The sequence below is a fragment of the Epinephelus fuscoguttatus genome, linkage group LG10 (genome assembly GCF_011397635.1).
Source record: "Epinephelus fuscoguttatus linkage group LG10, E.fuscoguttatus.final_Chr_v1".
Taxonomy (NCBI): domain Eukaryota; kingdom Metazoa; phylum Chordata; class Actinopteri; order Perciformes; family Serranidae; genus Epinephelus; species Epinephelus fuscoguttatus.
In genome coordinates this window covers 14,242,304-14,264,394 of record NC_064761.1, presented here as the reverse complement: position 1 = coordinate 14,264,394, position 22,091 = coordinate 14,242,304, and the positions used below count along the sequence as shown (strand labels likewise).

Here is a 22,091-nt window from a genome sequence, read left to right as displayed (position 1 = left end):
CTAAACATCAACATGGTAGCATTGTCATTGGGAAGCATGCTAGCAAGCTGTTAGCATACAGCTCAAAGCACTGCTGGGCTGTTCTGTGCCATTGACTATAAACTGTTAGTGTTGTTGGTAAGTCTACTATACTTAAACTGGCTATAATTTATAGTTTTGTTTTTTTTTAAGTGGCTGAAGTGACTACAATATGAAAAGGGACACTTATTGTGATGAGCCAGTTTTCTCCAGTTTTATTTTGTCTTTCAGAACACAGTTTTAATTTTTCTGTGTTAGTTCACTCTTTTTGCTTATTGCATAAGGCAACTATTTTCATCAGAAAACCCACTGTATACTAAATTCTCAGAACCGAAACACTGAACAGACAAAGTTAGACTAGATCAGACTAGCCTGTGAACACAGTGGAGCACTTCGCAGCTACAAACACAGATATTTGCCTCAGAACTTGGTGGAGACCAAAAGCAGAGCTAAAAGGAAAGCGAATGCTGGACTTCCACTCACCAAGTACACAGAAACACAACTTCAATTAATGTTGCTTTGTATATGCTGGATGTGTAAAGAGGAAACTGTTTGCTGACTTACAAAAAAAGGCAATAATAAAAACAGTTTATGTAGCTTGTTTCAGCTGCTCCCATGGGGCAAAGGGAAAAAAGGGCAAGGTGCAGATTTACCAGACACAATTAGTGATTTAGAACCTTGAAGGGATGATTGGGATGATATGGGTGTGTTAAAGTGAGTTCGATGATTCAGAGCTGTCCTTTCACACAGAAACTAACTGATGTTAAAGTGCCTATCAGCAAGACACTTAATCTCTGATTGCTCCAGCAGAGCTTCTCTGTGTTGGCACAGACTGTGGATAACGAGGCTGCCAACCACTGTGAAGTTGATCAGCTTTCAGGGTTAAATGAGTCCTCAAAACCCAATCCAAATTTAGTCGAGTGTCACACCACCGCCACACAGATTCCATCTGCAGTCATTGATATTCAAAGATCTTTTTTACACCCAAAAGCATTGGAAAACAATAGACTTGTTACATTCACAGTTAGAGTAACTGAAAATTTGAACACCTGAGGGATAAGAGGGGCTAAAGATCCATTGTTTGTCACTTCAGCTTTTTCTGGATGAATGCTGAAAGGAAAAAGGGCTTGTTCTTCCATCTTGGGTTGCAGTTCTTCAGAAGTAGACCTGTCGACATGATCAGATTTACAAATAAACGTTGACCTTTACAGTTGTGTCATGGCCTAATAATTAATTCAGATCATTACTTTTGTGCCAATTAGACAGGCAGGTGTGAATCCTGGGTGATCACCAACATGCCTCTCATAGCTAGAAAGCCTCTGGTCCTGTTTTTATAGCTAAAATTGTTATAAAACCATGTGGAGCTGCAGCATGTACACAGTGAGTAATCTGATATAATGTGTGTTTCCAAGGCTGCAAACACTGGCAGGGATAGGAACATAAATATGATTTAAATAGCAGAAACCTCAATTATAACCCTTGGACAGGGTTAAAATAATCAGAGGTCTGATTTCATTAGTGCTGGCACAGAGGAAGGATATTATTCAGCAGAGCGACCTCACCAGCTTGTTGAAACAACATCTTGCAAATCTCCCCTCTCACTCCTTCTCTCTGTCATGAACTGTGATTCATCCCAGTTTCACCTTGTTCACCTCTCATCCTGCTTGCTGCTGACTTCTCTGTCTCTCTGTTCTTACTGCATGTTCAGGGATGTGCAGAGTATACTGGCCCTGTGCCGTCTCGGGATGAAGTACATCAGAAGCTTCCAGGCAATTAATCAGAGCAGCACACTGCATCGTCCAGGACAACATACCTTTCTCATGAATAAAAAGCAAATGATAAACTGACAACGATAAATAAAAAGGGAGCAAAATATGACATTCAAAGATATCGTAAAACAAAATTCTTGCTCTGAAACAGAGTGTATGGGTGGGACAGGAACGTGCCAACATCAGGATGAGTAATGGCAACACCCCACCTTCTCACAGTCTTTCTCCACCGTGCTCTCTCTCTGTGTCTTCCTCTCTGTGGCAATTTGCATTCAATGATGTCTTTATTTCCCATCATCCCCTGGCAGTTTCCTGTGCCAACCCAGCGATCTGTGCCAACTTCCTGACCATGCCAATCCAATCACAGTAATCTCTCAAAGGGCCAGAGGCCAAAGAGCTGCAGCTGCGTTCCCATATATATGTACACGTAGGGCTCTGATGGCACCAGACTGCTATCTGTTCAAAAGCCATTTTAACAACCCAAAAATGGTGAATGCTGTAAAACGCACTAAACCAGCCAAATATGTCTCTAAATGAAGGCTTTATTGTATATATAGTTAAAAGGCAGCAATTCCACAACAATGGAAGTGCTTAGCTACAATTACAGCAATCCAGTCCTCAGAATAAAGATTAGCATTGTATGTTTCTGCAAACTGTGGATAAGTAACATTTGTCATTATGTAGTAGATATGGTAAAACTTTATTTTTCAACAATATTGTCGTAAAGGTGTGATTATGTTTAGCACAAAAAAGAATAAAAAAACTTAACTGATGGTCATCATTAGGAAGAGATGTTGTTTGGGCTTAAAACATCCAGTTTGAGCTTGAAATCACAGCTGGAAATGCCTCCAGTGTCTCACTATAAAGCAACTGGTCTTGGTGCCACAGTTGCGGCTAGAAATGCCACAGTTGTGTCCCAAAAAGCCACCTGGTGTTGATGCCACCATCATGTCTGAAAATGCTGCCAATGTCTCCCTATATAACAACCAGTTTTCATGGCTGCAGCTTGGCAGTCATCCCGTCTTTACACCATCTACCATCTCTTACAGCATTTACCATACTGCATACTTGTTTTGTGAGAAGCCATGTGCAAAAAGAGGAGCACTCCTGTCATATTTTATTTTCTATCATAAATATTTTTCAATCAAATCATCATTATTATTTACAAATCATTTTCTTTTTCACCTTGTTTTAGTCCTGTTCAGGCTCCTACTTGCGTCTTATATTGGGACTGTTACAGAATATATAAAAGACAATGTACAATATGTATTTGAAAACACTTTATTACTGAAGATATTACGCTGGGGGTTACACAATGGACACACTGTCTTACAGTAGGCTTATTTAAGTTTCACATGAGAGTCACTGGTTTAGTTCATTAAATTAGCACAGTGGTTTTTAAAGAGTGGGGAGAGAAACCAAACTACTGTCACTAACTGGTTGATGTTGGCTACTGTGTGTGTTCCTGCATACTGCTACAACATTAGAATTTCTAATAAAAAAAAAAAAAAAGAGCTGTTAAACCTTGATAAAGTACATTTAATGATTTTTTTTGACAACGACACACAGCACAGCTCCCTCCATGGCACACCAGTGTGTCTCAACACACATGCTGAGACAACACAGCACTAGAGGAGCAACAAAACAGCTTCTACGTTTGATATGAAAAACGTCACTTGGTCTCATATACACATATGCACTAACAAAATTCACACTTCACTGCAAAGATTTTTCATCATTAAAGTTGCGATCCAAAGACAGCAGTTTGTAGCTCTCACATGAAGGTGAGCATCCACAGAGTGATGCCTTACCTTCATTTTCCAGACAATATCATTTTAATTATTACCCCAAAAAATGTTAGGTTTATAGGAAAACTATTTCTTTTTCCAAAGCTCCGAAATTGCTGTCAATAGCCCATCCTCGTCTCATTCCGTGTTGAGAAACAATCAGTGTGTATCCATCCATTTTATATATCCACTTACCTGTGTGTGCATTGGTGTGTGTTGGTGTTTTGTTCATGTAGGTCGCCTAGCAAGAGCTGTGAAAGATGGAGGAGTTGGCTCCAATCCAAAATCTTATCTCATTTGGGTATAACGTTTAAACTCTAATCAAATAATAACACTTGTTTGACAGATTATGCTGTAAAAGCATCCTGCTAGCTAACACGGTATTTGGGCTCGCTGCCCAGATAACTCACATACATAGGCTCTTAATGGTATTTCTTAAGGTGTCTCAGCTGTCAGTCACAGTCCTTCATGAATAAACGTCTCAGGTGATGCCAGCAGACACACTTATATGGGAATTCTGCTAATTTCAAAAGGCTATATGGGACAAAATGATGAGAAGAAAGTCGGTCATAAACTGACACAAATGCACACAGTGTCCTTCAGCTGGATCATTAGCTCCATTTGAATGTATTAATGAGTATTCCAGTTGTCTGTCCTGCTGTTGTGTGCAGTTTGGGGGATTGAGAGAGAGACTTGATGGTCCTAATTAACATGAATTAAATTTAATTCACATGTTTGGATCTGGGCGCAGCTGTACTCTGATCACTCTCTTGTCTCCTCTGGATACAGAGACAGGCTGATAACACATGCATCAGAAAAGTCCCTGATATATAGCATTTTGTTTGTTGTATTCAATATAATATCATTATTGTAATTTTAATGAATACATCTGGGGACAAGCCAGCATTTGAAAACACTGTGACAGTTCAGTGTTTGCATATGACAAGGGGATGTCTGATTATTCATTGTTCAGGCAGACGGTTTTGTCTTCCTGCTCGTACATGCAGGCCATATTTAGTCTTCTCTTTTGTAAGGTGCTTTTTATTGTTTAGGATGTTCTTATTTTTAACTGAGCCTTGTGTCGAGGATGTCTGTGGCAGCTTACAAGTAAAATTGAAGTTGAAATGGAAGCTGTTACATCCCTCCCTGTAGTGCTTTTACAACTCGGAACACTGTACAGCTTGAGAAGAAAAACAGTCTTAACTCATTTTCCCCACAGCTACGACTCTATAAAAGGTATAATATACGTGGAAATGACAGCTACCACAGGACACAGTTTCTTGGGAGATCTCTGCTTTTAAAAAAAGAGTCATTTTCAAAGGAATTATATGTGAGCAAGTGTTACACACTTAAACTGTCAGCATACTCGCTGCAGAAATAAAAAAAATAAAATAAAAAATAAAAAATTCACCCAGCTTGCATGAACAAAAGAGCATGTTTGTGTGAAAAAGGAAAGTGCCGGATGGGCTTCAGTCTGCGCAGGCTAACAGGCCAAACCATCAAATTCTTCATTATGCTGCATGGCCATCTGTAATAGTCTGAAGTATCACATAATTAGTTGTTTTGCCTATCGAGTGCTGAGTTCTCTTCAACATGCATTCGCTTTGGGCACCCTGCTGCTACTGTGAATGCTTTCAACTTGAACTATAGCTGCAATGGATCGTAATCTCCGTGGGGGATACATAATGTAAAGGTCAAATCAAACAAAACATCCCTTCACGTCCAAGTCAATGTGCTCTGCTCTATATTAATCTCTATTTACACATCAAGCCATTGTTATCTATAGAAATTCTTTATATAAATATATAATATATATATATTTGTATTTACATCTCTCTTCAAAAAAAGGTCAGTAGTGTTGTGCAATCTATCCTATCAGAGTTAAATACACATAAACAAACACACGTAGAGGTCAGTACAGGTAACATAAAAATGCATACTGTGCACCTGCAGCGGTGATGAACCGACAGCTCGTCCCACCCAAAACAGAAACAATCAGAGTGGTTGACCTGTGCTTACAGAAACTCCAAATACTCAACCACACCACAAAACAGGTGTGGTTGTCTCTCAGTCTTTTTGTCTCCGTCAGCCCGTCTCTCGGTGATCAGCGGTGTTCCCATGGTGACAGCAGTAGGAGCAGGAGGGCCGCCAGTGTCAAAGGTTCAACAGACAACGCGTGGGCCGAGCCTCGAACGGCAACCTGACAGAGAATGTGCGATAAGATGCAACATGATATGAATAAAGGAGGGAGACGTTGGATGTGAAAGGAGGAACGGCCGTGACCTACCTGTGGAGGTGAGAGGTGATGAGGAGGTACAGGACGACGAGGCGGAGGAGGAGCCATGTCCTTTGTTGCTGGACTACGGCCGCTGGATATATCACCTGTCTCATCGCCTGAGAAAGACAGAAGCAAAAATATGATACAGTATAATTTATAGGGCTTCATGGTATAGCAGTGGTTCTACACCCAACAGCCCCGTCACATACGAAGTCACTGATTATCAGCACCTCCTGTCCTGTTCCAAATATGTTCATTTCAACTGATTTTTAACTGAAGGTTTGATCAAGTTTGCATTCATGTTGCTACCACAGCCGCCATTTATTTATTAATAGCTATTGATTTCAACTTTTCTGCTCACTCGCTAACTAGTTTTCACACACTCTAAATCACAGCAGGTGGTGTTAACATAGAACTGACTCAGATTAACAAGGAGTGTGTCCTGTGCAGTGAGGTCAAGATAGCTGGTAGTAATTGGTTATGTGAAGAACAGCATCACATAGCAGTACATATCCTTATACTCCCTTTTTAAATCTAATTTTGCTTGACTTTTTCTTATTTTGCTTATCTGACTTTTTCGCTTTTTAATTTTCATTTTTAATCTGATCCAGCAAAATGTATCTACATTTTCTATTTGTTTTTATTTTTGTTGCTCATCTCCGAGTGCTCTACAAATAAAGATCTAGTATCTAAAATACGGTATTTATTATATTACATGATAATAATCTCAAACATAGGAGACACTGTACCCCATTAATCTAGTTTTCCCAGCAGCGAGGCTTCATTTAACTGACTTCAAGTGTCTGAAAAGATCAGATAAATGAACCCAAACAAGTTCAAGCCTTTGCAATCATTCTGAAAACTCTAGTTTTAAAAATATCTCCATAAATAAATAAGTCCATAAATTAAGTCAAGATTTGTGGAAGTCATTTCTGGTTCTGTTTTTAGTCTCATGATTGCACAAAATCTTGCATTATTTATGGGTGTTTTTGTTGTTGTTTAGACCTGGAAGATTTATGGGCTCCACCACACCCACCCGCATCTTTGCACAAATGTGAATACTGTTACCTTACACACATAAACACCCACACACACAGATGTGTGAAATGTTGCTTCACTTAATGGGCATACGGCCGGACTTTGCCAGCTGCTGTAATGCTTTCATATGCATGTAGGCGTGTGTGTGTTGGCAGTACTCCAGCACCTCATGGCCTCATGGGAGGAACTCAGGTAAATGAGTGGATTAGGACAGGAGGGAGACAAAATGTGCCGGCAGCTAAAGGCACGCACGCAGGCTAAGAACACACATACATACACATAGACACAGACACACACACACGCTCTCACGTATGCACACGTGCACACACGCACACAAACACGCACAAGCACACACACACGTATCAGCCACAGACATCTCATACTCACCTGCTCTGTCACAAAAAAAAAATTCAGTCACAATATACTCTATCCTATCCTGGCACACACACATACACACACGCACGCACGCACGCACGCACGCACGCACGCGCGCGCGCACACACACACACACACACACACACACAGACACAGACACACCTGCTTGGACAGAAATCTGATTCTGTCTCTCACAATGCACATTGTCCTGAGGTACAATAGACAAAGAGCCTCTTTGAGTCGCTGAGGAATGAGATGAGTTGTTAATGTTCACACTGTCACACAAATATTATATCTCATAACAATACAGACATGAAGAAAGCGGGAAAACTCCCATATAAACACACACACACAAACATAAGCATGAACACACAAAATGTTAGAGTATCAAAACACAGACACAAACAAAATATCTGTGTGAGAGACACATGATGTGTTTTTGACTGTCTGTGTTGATGATTTGGATGATTTACTCCCAGCAGAATGTTTACCAATTTTGAATCTGTCCTTTATTGTGTGCTCTCTTGACAAATAGCTGCATGGAGCAATATGGGGCCCTGGGCTCATGGCTGTGCAAATGTGTGTTTGTGTGTGTGTGTGTGTGTGTGTGTGTGTGTGTGTGTGTGTGTGTGTGTGTGTGTGTGTGGTCTGTTTTGTGCACATCTGTTCCCATCACAATTGAAAACCTTGTGTCACATCTGGTGTGAACCTGTTTGGGGAACACAACTGCATCATATTTTTATTGCTTTTGCACCATAACAAGTGTACTGGGATGAATTCATTTCGTTTCAGTTTTAACAAAATATCTGTCACAATATCTGACTTTTGCTGTTGAGAATGGAATTATGCCAAAACGGACCCTCTTTTGCTCATACAGGCAGCAGGTTTAGATGAAAAAATGCATCCATTTTGTATGTAATCACTCCATTAAGTGGGCGTTAGTGATTATCAGTGTCTTAGATACCAGTTAGAAGGGTCCTGCTACACTGACTAGTATGCTCACATTGTGGTTATCAGCATAAGTGCCTGTGCCATTAGGTTTAACTTTCACTTAACCACATAGTCATGAAGACTATGTGGTTAAGTTTAGAAAAACATCATGATTTGACTTCAAATAGGTACGTTATGTAGTATAAGGCGGAGTGATACTGGCCAGAAAATAGTCCCAATTGATAGCAAGGTCTGACGTAATGCGGGGATGTTTTAAAATTATTGAAATAGTCTAACAAAACACATGCATACTTTTTTGTAGCTTGAAACCTTTTGGTCACATGTCCCCCTCAGGAGGCTCGTTGACAGTAGTGACACCGTCACATCAGAGCCACAGATGGTCAGCGTTTCACACAACTTCATGTCCAAAAACCCGAACTATCCCTTTAAATCAGTGTCACTCCAACTTTAAAAGGCTTCTTTGCACGAGCATGTGCATGTACATGTTTGTGTGTTCTAAAAGCGGGTGGCAACATGCAGTCTCCTCCAACATGCCCTTCGGCATGTTTGTCTCTTAGCAACAATCCAGAACATGTCACATGTGGCATATTGGCTACAAATATGTGCACACACGCACACGCACACACACACACACACACACACACACACACACACACACACACACACACACACACACACCCAGAGATGAGTGATGAACGATGTGACTGTTCATACTCATGGGGTAGCTTAACCTTTACTGAAATGAGTAATGAGTGTGTGTGTGTGTGTGTGTGTGTGTGTGTGTGTGTTTGGGTGATAATAAGAGTGACATTTGGAGGATCCTGTCAATGAGTTGCAGTGGTACACTGCAGACCCTAGGTCAATGTAATTGCAGATCAGCCAAAAGTTCCGTCCTGCTTCATTGACATCCAGCATTTGAGCAGCTTACAACTCCATTCATGCACAGTTTGCATCCTCAGAGGAGCTGAACTGACACTTTACAAGGAAGGACAAAAATGGTCACCATGCACTGTAACGGCTGAGGAGGAGAGCGACAGTGATACATCGCTCCCTGCTACCCAAGCAAATAAATGTTCCAATGACTTGTAATTGAGATACTTTTCTGAAATAATAAGATAAAAAAAGAAATTGGATTGAAGAAGCGTTTGCCCAGGGGTGACAGTAAGGGTTGAGAGCAGGTGGAGCAGGGCCATAAATCAGAGCTGTGGTGACCCAGAGGAAACTGGGTCTGGCTGCCAAGTGCTTAGTGCGCCTCTCTCTTTCTCTCTCTCTTTCTCTAACACCCATACATGTCAACATACACAGTGCACAGCTTTCTAAGGGTTTGGTGAAGATATTTTTTAGTCTGAAAGGAGGCAGACGTGTCTCAACTGGCAAAGAATATTGTACATAATTGAAAACTGACTATTTCTGGCAAGATTTTTCACAAACTGTAACTAATTATGTGTTGCAATGTCATGAGGAAAATATCAAAGATGAACAGAAGAAAATGGATTAAAACAGACTTTAAATCACTGAATCCAGTCACAAAAATGTCTTTTATTAAAACAATTTTTGCAGGAAATTTCTTTCTTTCTTTTTAGATCTTAAGATTTTACGCTTGTTTCCGAAGCAATTATTTTTTCCCCGCCAAGAAGACTTTTAAATGCCATGGTAAAATATACAATAATATAATAATATTAATATATTGCTCAAAGGAAGCAGATACCTGCTGGCAAACCCATGATCATTAAAAAGAAAGTCATATTTTAAGGTGATTGAATTGCTAAGGTTTCACTAGTCTTCTGAATAAAACACTGATTTCGATAAATAAATAAATAAATGTTCATCCGTGTCAAATATGAATGACGGTTAGCTATTGTTGATAAGATGCAGCATGTCTCTGGTGAACATTTTTCCCTATTTTAAAAATAGGGACTGTGTTTTTCAAGATGTTTCTTTATAACAGAAACAAAATTCTGCATCCGAATGACCCACTGGCCAAAATTACCATCTTCACCTGTGGGTCTTTAATCCAGTGGTTCTCAATCTTTCCCAAAAAATTAAAACAAAATAGGTCATGCACCCCCATTTCATAAGACTTTACTTTAGGGAGCTCCATCTGAAAATATTTTGGTTGTTATTTATGATTAAGACCAGAATCTTGGAGTTGTCAACTACAGTTGAGGAGATGACTGTGGAGGAAGTGAAACCTCTTATGACTTTTACTCGCATGGGGCTCACTTCTGCATTGAAGGAAATAGTGAAAATAAACTATTCCACATTTTTCTGGGGACCTCAAAGACTCCTGGCGGTCCCCAGAGGTTGGGAACCACTGCTTTGATGCATTCTTAATGTTTGGACTATAGCATCCCTGACTCACCTGTAATACACAACCACAACATCCATTCCAGAAGAGCCAGTGATACTTTGTTTAATTCTCTTTCATGCATTCCTCCAGTCTGCCATCTGAAACAAAACCCCGCTGACAACACAGCATCTTTCTAATAACAGCACACAATACTGTGCATGTGCTCTATGTGTGTCCATAAACACAGTGTGTGTCACAGAAACATGTTAGCTATGCTTTGATCAGACTGTTCTGTGTGTGAAGCAGAACTAAATCAACGCATTTTAATGTGTTAAACAAATGGTTTTTCCTGCCTCAGAAGGTAACCTCAGGTATTTCAAATGTATATGTGTGTGTGTGTGTGTGTTTATGTTCATTATATAGTATGTATGTGTGAGTGTGTGTGTGTGTGTGTGTGTGTGTGTGTGTGTGTGTGTCGGGGGGGGGGGTGTCTGTGTGGATGAAGTAATGAAAGGCTGTCAGGGATGCATGAACTGATGAGTGAAAGTTGAAGTGAACTGACAGCAAAGGTGAGTGTGTGTGTGTGTGTGTGTGTGTGTGTGTGTGTGTGTGTGTGTGTGCGTGTGCGTGCGTGTATTTAATGACTGTGTTTGGTATCAGATGCCTGTGGTGTATTGTACAGAACTGTCAATTTAGGCCCCAATTATGCCCAATCTTGTTGCTCCTCAATTTGTACACAACATGCACAGTGTATACAACAGGCATTCATTCTCTTTCTCTCTTTGTCACACACACACACACACACACACACACACACACACACACACATACAGTACACACACAGACACATATGATGCGAGGTGACCTTGGAAAGTGTCTGGATAGCTGGTGTGTGTGTGAGTATGTGTAGGCGTGTAAATGTATCCCTAGCATTTCCAGCTGAATCAGTAATGAGCATTTCATTACTTCAGCCTCAGTTCCCCAGGGAGGACACACACACACACACACACACACACACAGAGCAAAAAGAGCATGGTAAAAGGTATCTGTGGATTATACTCCCAGCAAGTACTTATCAGAATCAAATTATAAAATGATAACAACATTTTAAAAAAGCTGAGAGGGAGAGAAAGACAAAGAAAAGAAAGACAGAAATAAGAGCAGGCTATGCACTGTCAACATCATAGTAAATAAATAGTGATAATGTATCTAAACGCTAACACCAGTGGCTATTCTTTGAATACGCAATGAGCCTGCCAACACACTGTACTGCATCTCTTAACATTCTTCTCTGCTGTCATCTTGTAATTTAAGGACTTAAAGAAATAGTATTATGGAATTGGCCTGCTGGTCAACTTTCTCATTGAGACGAGAATCTATAGACACTAAAATCATCAAATGTGTCCCCAGCGGGTAATTTGCTACAATGTTTTCAAGCATTTAAGTTAGCTTATACTATTCTGTACTAAGTGATGCTGTAATTTATTTTGACGGGATTACTTAGCAAAGTTCACTCAATGTTTGGATTAACTTAAAGGATTTTACTTTGATAGGCTCTGTGTCAAAGAGTGTGTCTTCTAAGAACAAGCTTTGCAGACTTGGATCAAACCAGGAACATAGAAAGAAACTCAGGGAAATGAATGATTCTGGTTTGGCCATCAAACAAAAAATTTAGGACATTTACAAAATTATTTTAACTGGTATGATATGTTACGGGCAGCACGTTGGTGGAGTGGTTAGTACTGTCACCTCACAGTAAGAGAGTTTGAGGTTCAAATCTGATGGAGTAAGGAGTCTACATGTTCCCTCAGTGTCAGTGTGGGTTTTCTGTAAGTTCTCTGGCTTCCTCCCACAGCCCAAAGACATGCATGTGAGGTTAAGTGGTGACTTAAATTGCCCGTAGGTGTAAATATAAGCATGAATTGTTGTCTGTCTCTATAGCCCCTTTTATACCCTCTGTTAAATGCGGGAATATCACATTGTCTTGCTGTGTTGTATATAAGGTATGATTGCTGAATGGGGACAGCATGGGCTCGCATTTAATCCGCCACAAGAGGAAGTAACAGCGCAGTGAGTGTCTGTATAAATAGGACAGTCTACTGAACGGGATCATGGGTGGTACAGGTGGGACACTTTGATGATGTGTTATGCATGCAACCCACTATGGTAGATTTTAAAAGTAGCTGTTAGCAATTAGCAGCTAACTCAAAGAAAAAAAAACAGCTGCTATTTATGTCTGCAAACCAGGAAATGATTACGTCTGGGAGCTCCTCACCCTCTGAGCAGAGGACCAGATCAGCCGCCATATAACAGGGGTGGTAAATATTTGTTATTGACATGTTAATGCCATTGTTGTTGTTTACAAAGCGCTGCTGATGTGTATGCTGTATGTCACAAAAGAAGCCGATGTGTAATGTGCTACATGTCTCTCCCGTCACATCTCTTTTGATTTCGCAGAGGCGCAATGCAGTCTATAATCACACACTGGAGCAGATCGATGCCGCTGTCATTTGGTTATGTGTAAAAATCCAAAGGAGACATAAAGAAGGGACTTCATAGCGGCCCAATTACGGAATCTCTGTGTAAAAAGGGCTTATATATGAGCCCTGTGATAACTTGAAAACCTGTCCAGGGTGTACACTGCCCCTTGCCCAATAGGCTCCAGCCCCTGTGTGACCCTGTATCAGGACAAGCAGTTATAGATAATGAATGCATGACATGCTACAAGCAAGCACTGTTGTTTTAGATACCAACTAGTGTTCCAAGAAGTGTTGTGTTTCTATTACGTGGATTCTTCCAACGAAGACAATGTGTAATTCTCCACTGTCTATCACTTCACCACAGCACAGCAATGAATAGTCCCAAGCCAAAGAGGGAATTTCATCTAAACAGGACTTAAAGTCTACAGCCATGTTAGCATGTTGTGAGGCTGCGCACAAGGACAGCAGTGCTTCGTGCTAAATGCTAGCATCAGCATGCTAACAGGTATACAGTGTTTGAGAGGAATGTAAGTTTTGCAAGGTTTTGGTCATAAAATGAAGTACTGGACATTTGGATTGACCTGATGTTGCTGGATAAAAAAGTTAAAGGTATACTATGCAGGAACTGTTGGTTACTGTTTTGTAGGCAGCATTCTTGGCCCCACGTTCCTACACTGCTTGTACATACAATGCAAGCTACTACTGTGGGAAAATTACATTTGTTGTTAAGGCAAGGCTGATACTTTAGCAAGCTAATGAAGCAAAGCAAAGAGACCTACATTTCCAACAGAAAGCTCTAGGTTGCTCTTCATGTCTGCTCGGCATTTCGTCCCAGAGATGGGGACTCGAGTCATTGTGACTTGGACTCGAGTCGACTCGAGTCGCTGTTTTGATGACTTGTGATTTGACTTGACAAAAAATAAAAGACTTGAGACTTGACTCGGACTTGGAAGTTAAAGACTCAGGACTTGACTTGACTTGTTTTCGGTTAGAATATAAAATTTATAAAATAATTTAAAAAATAATGTCGATTACCCGGTAGGAGTGCAGGCTGAGAATGGCGTTGTCATGATTGGATCACTACCCTGTCAATCAGTCATGCCCTCTCCACGTACCTTATGTGTTTATTTGAGAAACACGCCCTCTTATATCAGATAGGCATCAACATGTCAGCGGGAGGGGTACCGAGAGTCATCGTCTTCGGCTTTCGGAATTACCATTATTACGGCAAAAGACGAACAGCACAGTGCAAGACATGCGGCATAAACATCTCGGACAGCCAGGCGACAACTTCAAACTTTGTTCGTCATTTGAAGAGCCATTCTGCCCAGTAAGTGCTTGTCAATTAGCTAATATTATCTGGTTAGTCGGTAGTTAGCTAACGTTAGCTTGATACGATATGGGGGTGGGGTGGGACTGGGTGGTGGGTTGGTTTGGTGGAACTTGTTTTTTAATTTATTTGCTAACATTAACCCCAGAAAACGTGAGCGAACATTCCGACCGGTTCATCACAAGACCGGCTGTACGTTTTATGAACGAGCAACACAAGGTTAAATGAGCTAAATGGGTGACTAAATGGGTGATTTTGGCAGCTGCCTTGGTTAGTGTGTGTGTGTGTGTGTGTGCGCGCGTGTGCACACGCATGGGGGTCGTCCCTGCAAAGTAAACATTGCATCGATGAAGTCAGTGTTTACTGACAGTTACTTAATCTTGTCTTTTCACTTTATTAAGATCAAATTCTGCAGGTAAAGTTACAATAATAAGGTGACTTGACTTGGACTTGACTTGACTTGACATAACCTGTGACTTGACTTGACTTGCCCAAGAAAAAATGACTTGGGACTTGCTTGAGCCTTGAAGGTTAAGACTTGAGACTTATTTGAGACTTGCACATGTGTGACTTGGTCCCATCTCTGTTTTGTCCCGCAATATTTGTGTTTTCTCAGTACTGTGTCCACAATTTTAATTGCTTCCTCTTCACTGCATGTTTCACTAATTGTGGTGCATTACTTTTAGTATGTATATGTGCAGTGCATAAGAACAGCCTGTTGTATGAGTCTAAACATGTATTTTTTTAGGAAAATCCTGCATATTATACCTTTAAGGGATCACCAAAGTTATTAGAATTCATTTTGAGGAAGACAAGAATGTGTGTACCGAATTTCATGGTAGTCCATCGAAAATTTAAGGTTTTTCAGTCAAAACTACAAAACTGAACCTCATGGTGGTGTGAGAGGAAAAGTCATTAGGATTCATCGTATGGGAACCATGGATGGCTGCACAAAATTTCAAAGCAATGCATTTGAAAGTTGTTGAGATATTTCAGTCTGGACCAAAGTGATGGACTGACCTTGCCATTCCTCAAACCACACCACTTGCATGCTTAAATAAATAGATAAATAACTCACAAACTTATTTGCTTTGGGGAAAACTGTAATAAGTTTCTTTAAGCATCACCTCATGTCCATCCCTTAGTTTGGGTTGACAGAAAAACAGGCATGTGCTGCTGAATTATGATAAAAGATCAATCAATACACCTAAAATGTGACAGCACTGATAAACCTGACTGTTGTACTCACTTTTAAAACATGACTTAACTTTATGAATGTAACTGAAGGGTCTGTTAGTTTTGTATATCGCTTACTATATATAGAACATATTTAAGTGATGTAATAGAGTAAAGGGCTCACTTCATAATCAAATTAATCAACTGCCTAATCTTCCAAAAATTTGTATTCATTGATAGATTGCCTGGTCAGATTATTTAGTTTGTATCTCTGTCACCTGCTCCACAGGTGTCAATTAACTGTGCGGTAACATAAACTAAAAAGTAACATCCATGTTAATGACTAGTGCTTGCTGTCAATGACTAAAGCAGCTAATGGTTTGGCTTACTGTGAAGCATCTTCCCAAGGTCACACTCACCGAGGTTAAGCATAGCCTCCAGTGAAATCATAAAACCTCTGGAGGAAACGCACAGGAAAAAAAATGAGCTGGAGACGTGAACGCAGCGAGGGACTGACTGTGATTGGACGTGGATGAAAGGATGAGTGTGGCAGAGTGACTGATTGAAGGTTGTACATCAACACAGGCCAATGGGGGTGTTGTCTCCTGTGCGTTCGGCATGTGAGTGCTCATTTGAATACATGAGGAGTGAGGCTGGAGGTGCAGCTATAGAAGGCGAGACAAAGCAAGGGCTTTCTTTCAAAAGGTCAAGTGTGGGAATAACAGCATCACTGCAGAGAGGAGGACTAATAAACAAATGATGTCTAATCAGATTTGCATGAACAAACTGGGAGGGTAGTCAGATAGAGAGACAGGGAACCGGCAGGCAGCTTGATAGACAGGTGGGCAGGGAGAGAGAAAACACGACATGACAGCCAAAATAGGAGATGCTTGATAGAGGTTACAGGTATGTTGATAGCTTGAGTGCAGGGAGTCAAGCGTGCGTGGACTATTCAGTAGATATTTTCGGATGTGCAGCATTTCATGTAAAGTTCAATTCTTTTATCTCTCGGGGTGAGTTGAACAAAAGAGAGAGCTTTAAATCACTGTGGATAAGAGAGACAGTGAGAGCAAAGTGAATGTGTAATTCTTTAATGAGCCGCATCTCCTGCCCTGAGGATCTATCATTTTAACTCTACTGCTTATTAACCATCTCCACATGCTGAACACACACACAGAGTCACACTCTCTTTCTCTCTGCACCCACTGTTACCCCCTATCGTCCTCTCCTGTATCTGCTCCTCCTTATCTCCTTCTTTTCCCCCCTTGATTTGTGTTTGTATGTGTGTGTGTGTGTGTGTGTGTGTGTGTGTGTGTGTATACGTGGGTGTATGTGTTCAACACCTCCAGTCAATATACCCCGAGCTGCAAGCAACAAAAACAAAATAAAACCAAAGAACCGAAGACAGACAAGGAGCAGCAATTAAAAGGGAAAAACCAGCCAGATTATAAATTACACAGAAATATCAATGATGTTCCACATTTAATTTATATGCAATTAATTTGCTTTGGTAAATCCATTTTGGTGGAAACATAATTGCTTGCTAGATGACCTTCACTGGCAACGGCTTTACCCATCCAGGAAATCAGACATCAATACGAGAGAAAAGTCAGAGGGAGCAGGTCAGAGAATGTACTTCGCTATTTTTGTTATCTTTAATGAATCCCTTGAAAATACCCCAGATGTTAGTCCATCTCTTAATACTTTTTTCCTTCCTTAACCTGTCAGCTCAAAGCCCATTCGTTTAGAATGATGTGTATCTTACAAAACATCAGTCCATTATCTGTAACTGCTTATCCTTTACAGGGTCGCAAAGGACTGGAGCCCATCCCAGCTGACGGACAACCATTCATGCTCATATTCACACAGTGAGTCAACACTTAAGCTAAGCTGTGACTACAGGGTGATTTATAGGTGTGCGTAGGCTCTATGCAGAGACTAAGCTGTAGCATACGCAAGTGGACAACGTCTTTGTGATCCTTTATACTTGGGCAGTGGTGTGTCTGTGATGCTCTGCAAAACGCCAGCTGACGGCGCTGTATCTATGCCGAAGTGTTAAGTTTCTGAGTTTGATTGATTCAAAACACGCCTAAAACACACATTAAACATGGCTTAGTAAAAACAATATTTAACAAAGTACAAAATTCAGCTTCATATTAAACATGTTTCCCCAAATATGCAACATGCTAACATTACTAGCATAAGCCTATGACAATTTACATTGCATAAATTAGCCCAGTGGTTAGCAGACTTTCCTCTACTCATATGAAGCCAGAATAAATCACACAGTCTTCAAATGCTTTATTGTGTGGGCATTATTGACCATTCACAATTTATTATTTCTTATCAGTGACATAAAAATAAATAAAAGCTTTGTTTCCATGGAGGGAAATAGTTTTCAGCTAACATAGTTAAACAGCGAGGTGTATTTACATTTCTAGGAGGTGCATATAAGGCTATGTAGGGTATACATCTGCGCAGAGCCTATGCTGTAGGTACGGGGTTGATTTAACACAGAAGTATAAAACCCCCTTTAGCCTTTGGACTGTGAGAGGAAGCAAGAGAACCTGAAAAAACTCATGCTAACACAGGGAGCACATGCAAACACTAGCCCAGCCCAAGCAAATCCTCTTGCTGCATGACGTCAGTGTGAACCACTGCACCTCATGTGGAATGTGAGCATTTTGTCCTCCTTTGCTTGGAAATTTGGGATCGGCTACCTCACTTTTTTTAAAAAAAAAAATATGCTCACTAGATTTTGGGTTCAGCCCTCCACTGAGAATCCCATTGTTGAAGTGCAACCTCCTTTTTTCAAAATGATTATATACTTAACTAAAAAAAACAGACTACAAATGAAACAGATAAACACTGTCATCACTCAAAAAAATTTCTGGCCATATAGTGTGCCAGCAAATATGTGGGATTCACTCAAAATGAACCACACTGTGCATGTTCATTTAATACAAGGGGCAAGCCATAACTGGGTGCCTCACTGATGTGTCCGTACTAGCTGTTAGACAAGCATGGATGTTAAAAGGCACAGGGGAAGGAGGAAAAAATAAATTCATTGTTCGATTTAGACTTTCTTGACAATAGGGAAAATATGGAAAGTTGCCACACCCATTGAAAAAGTGAAGAAAATGTATTTAGTAATGCATATTCTTAAGCAGCTGCATAATTTGTATTCTCCTATCGACCGCATGTGGACATAAAGCATTATGGGAAGAAAATGTTTCAGTCTGGATTCCCAGAGTAAAGCTGCTGTATCAGTGGAATACTGATTGCATTCATAGCATGTTTCACACTCAAAGAAAGCAGTTTCATTTTATGGCACCGATCAAATGATCCAATGGCTCGCTCTGGGAACTTTTATAGTCACGGGTGCAGATTAGGAGCCTCGCCAGACTTTTAATTGTACTTTCTGGCTCCCTTTAGACAGATGCTTACGAATGCAGATCAAACTGTCTTCAGGCTGAGGGGTAACATGGAAAACACTGGCCTTTCCCTTTAAGATGAAATGGCTTCTAAAGGCTTTGTGAATGTGGCCCCAGGGAAGTGGGGGAGCGTCCAGAGGAGCAAGGCAGAGATGATGGAGGGAAGATACAAGGAGCCAGAAACAATAAACAGAAAATGGTTCAGCAATATCCCGTTGTATGTCTATTATATAGTGCAGGATTAGGATAAGGCCCAAACACTGACAGCATTTTAACTGCAAATTAAACAATGCTTTAACCAGATTCCAAGGTATTGTAACACAAAGGAGGCAACCGGTTAATATTATGTTACTTGGCTGAGAGAGACGGCACAAAATCTGCCACACCTCCTTTCTTTCTCCTCTCTGTCTCTCCCTCTCTCTCTTTTTCTCTTTCCTCATTGTCATCAAATAAGGACCCATGGGAGGACGGACCACCTGGTAACCATGGTTACATGGATTGAGTGCCCCTTGCGAGTACACATTTACACATTCTCTTACATACTGTAGATAGACACAGAAAAAAACACCTGGTAAAGATACAAAGAGCTCTTGAATATACATATTGGTATTAAGTATTGTAGTGAAATCTGCTTCAAATGTGTTTATCTGTTTTTTATTTGCAGGATTGAGCTGAGCCAGTTTTTAGGACAACACGAATCTGTAAGACATATGGTCATTGAGGGGATTTTGGAAGCAACTTCAAACTAATGTGTTACATATAAAAGTAGCTTTCTTGTAAGAGCAAAAGGATCGGTGCTTTCCAGACTACTGACATTAGTGGTTGTAATGTGACTCATGGACACCTGGAGGTTTTCAGTATCCCCGCCTCTGCATCCACCACCACATCCCAGTTTAAAGCACAACAATTATAATGACACAGCATTTCATTTATTACACAGAAGGAGAAGGGAAGAGAAGAGAAGCTGTGATTACATTTACATTATTGACATTGTAGGACCTGGATATGTCTGGGGAGACAGAGAGATCGGAGAAGGGGCAGTTGAAGAAGGGATTGTGCTGGTTTAAGGAGAGAAAATCAATCCGTTTAATCTTGGTGAATTCGAGGGGAGGGGAGGATGAGAAATGACTAAACGGAGAGAGAAGAATAGTGAAAGAGAAAAAAAATCTGTAACAGACTGTTTAATGGATTACGTGGCATACTTTTATGGGATTATTATGGGACCCGTTAAAACGGGTTGCTATTAATAATTAATAGCGAATAAAGTTAAGTATGAACTTGCAGCAGCTGTATCTGATTGCTGACAGTAATGCAGAGCTCCATAACAACTTTAGCATGAATTTCATGGCTAGACCTACAGCTTGTGTCTATGGGCATGTATCGTCTTCTACTCACATACCACATTGTGACTTAAACATACTGTTTTGCACAACTTTCAGTATAACATTCATTTTGACTGCAATGTAAGAGACTAAACCCAACAATACCAGATTTTCTGGCTGGACTTCACTGAATCTTTGTAAAATGGCACAAATGGTGCTAACTTAAGCGCTCTGCTTTTACTACTCATATGTTCAGACGCCTGCCTTTTTTTTCTTCGCTTTTGATCTGCAAACAATGTTTGCCAAGTGATTCTCCCACTCTGGGCTGAGATCAACTTGTAAATGGACTTAAATCAAATAATAATAGGCTGTGTACTGTCTCAGCATGACTAAAATAACTTCCAACTGCTAAATGGCCCACATAAATAAAACAGGCTTGGCAATGGGGTGTTGAAGTTGTGAGGTTTAATTCCAGCTCCTGGCTGGTATCACCTGGCACACCACCTCCACCTCTCATATCCCACTTCTCTTGTCCCTCTTCAGTTGATCAACAAAGCCGAAATATCATGAGAATTAATTAGAGGACGGGAGAATATTTGTTTTATAGTTTTATTTATCCTTGTTCATATCTGCAGCCCAGGGACAGAGAGAGAAAACTTAAGCTCAATCATGTGTGTGTAAAAGAGAGCAAAGGGTCGATATTGAGAAAGACATTATGAGTCAGAAAGCAGCACGCTACTGGATCCATTTCAGTCAGTCAGACGGAGAACTGGGCCATCCATAAAACATAGTGGATTATGCGCAAAGACATTGCAGTAACAGATGCACAGCTTGCATACACACAAACACACTTAAATCTTACACATGAAGCACATGGCTGCACCCGCACGCAAAAAAAAACAAAAAAAAACGTCATAAACATTAATTTGTGCATGCACATCCACTCACTCGCAACACTCTCTCTCTCTTCTCACACAAGCAAAATCTTCCTTCTATGCTCTCCCTTTCCTGTGAAATAATAAGCTCCATATTTTAGAGATTCAGACTTGGAGAAGTGTTTTGTAGGCAGAATTTTAAAAAGGGTGTCAAAGAGCATGGATGGGCAGATTTTGTGGTAGATCTATCCAAAGGAAAATCAGAGCGTCCTGCTTTGATTAATTTGATGGTGATGCTGAACTACTGTTTTGATGTACAGTGCAAGGATAAGAAGTACAAATATTTAAAAAATAAAAAAAGAATCCCTGTGATTTGTGTGGTCTGGTAGACGCGACATCACTCTTTCAGCCTCAGTGCGTGTGAGGCTTGTTTATATGCATAGAGATGCTGACGTGCGGGGGAGACATGCAGAAAATCCCCCCTTTTGTCACTCTTTATTGTGATTCTTTCTCCAGGAATTTGCTGTGGCTTGAGAGACACGATCCCCACACGCCGCCACCAGCTCGGTAAATCATAACTAGCAATTTTCTCTGTAAATAGCCGATGTACCAGTTCCAGGCCCAGCGGGAGGCATGAGCTTCCAGAGATCTGACACATCAAGGTTAGACTAAAGGGTATGACAAATGTACCAACAAATACCTTACTTTTTTTATAAGGGGGGTGATGGAGTATAAGACACCAAACAAAAATGTTTTATCTTGTCATGAACACAGTCTTTCACTCACAACTACTATATCAACAGTGTTAAAAGTGATCCTGATGTACAAACAAAGCGATAGTTTTTTAATCTCGAGTATGAATTATGTGCTAAACCTAACTATCAGTCATATCATTCGCATTGAAATATTGTGGTTTATAATCCCCTACATGAAGTTATCACTTACCAAAGCTTTATAGCGTGAGATCT

General features: G+C 40.5%; 1 protein-coding gene across 1 annotated transcript in view; it reads right to left on the bottom strand.

Annotated features, from left to right (window-relative positions):
- Nucleotides 1-3,093: 3,093 nt before the first annotated feature.
- Nucleotides 3,094-22,091, bottom strand: part of LOC125895807 (glypican-5-like) — a 70,653-nt gene continuing 51,655 nt past the window's right edge. Inside the window, exons 10-11 of the mRNA XM_049587932.1 lie at nt 5,862-5,968; nt 3,094-5,774 (exon numbers count right to left, since the gene is read on the bottom strand). Coding sequence (XP_049443889.1) covers nt 5,679-5,774; nt 5,862-5,968 — 203 coding nt within the window. The 3' untranslated portion in view covers nt 3,094-5,678. The remainder of the gene's footprint in view (nt 5,775-5,861; nt 5,969-22,091) is intronic.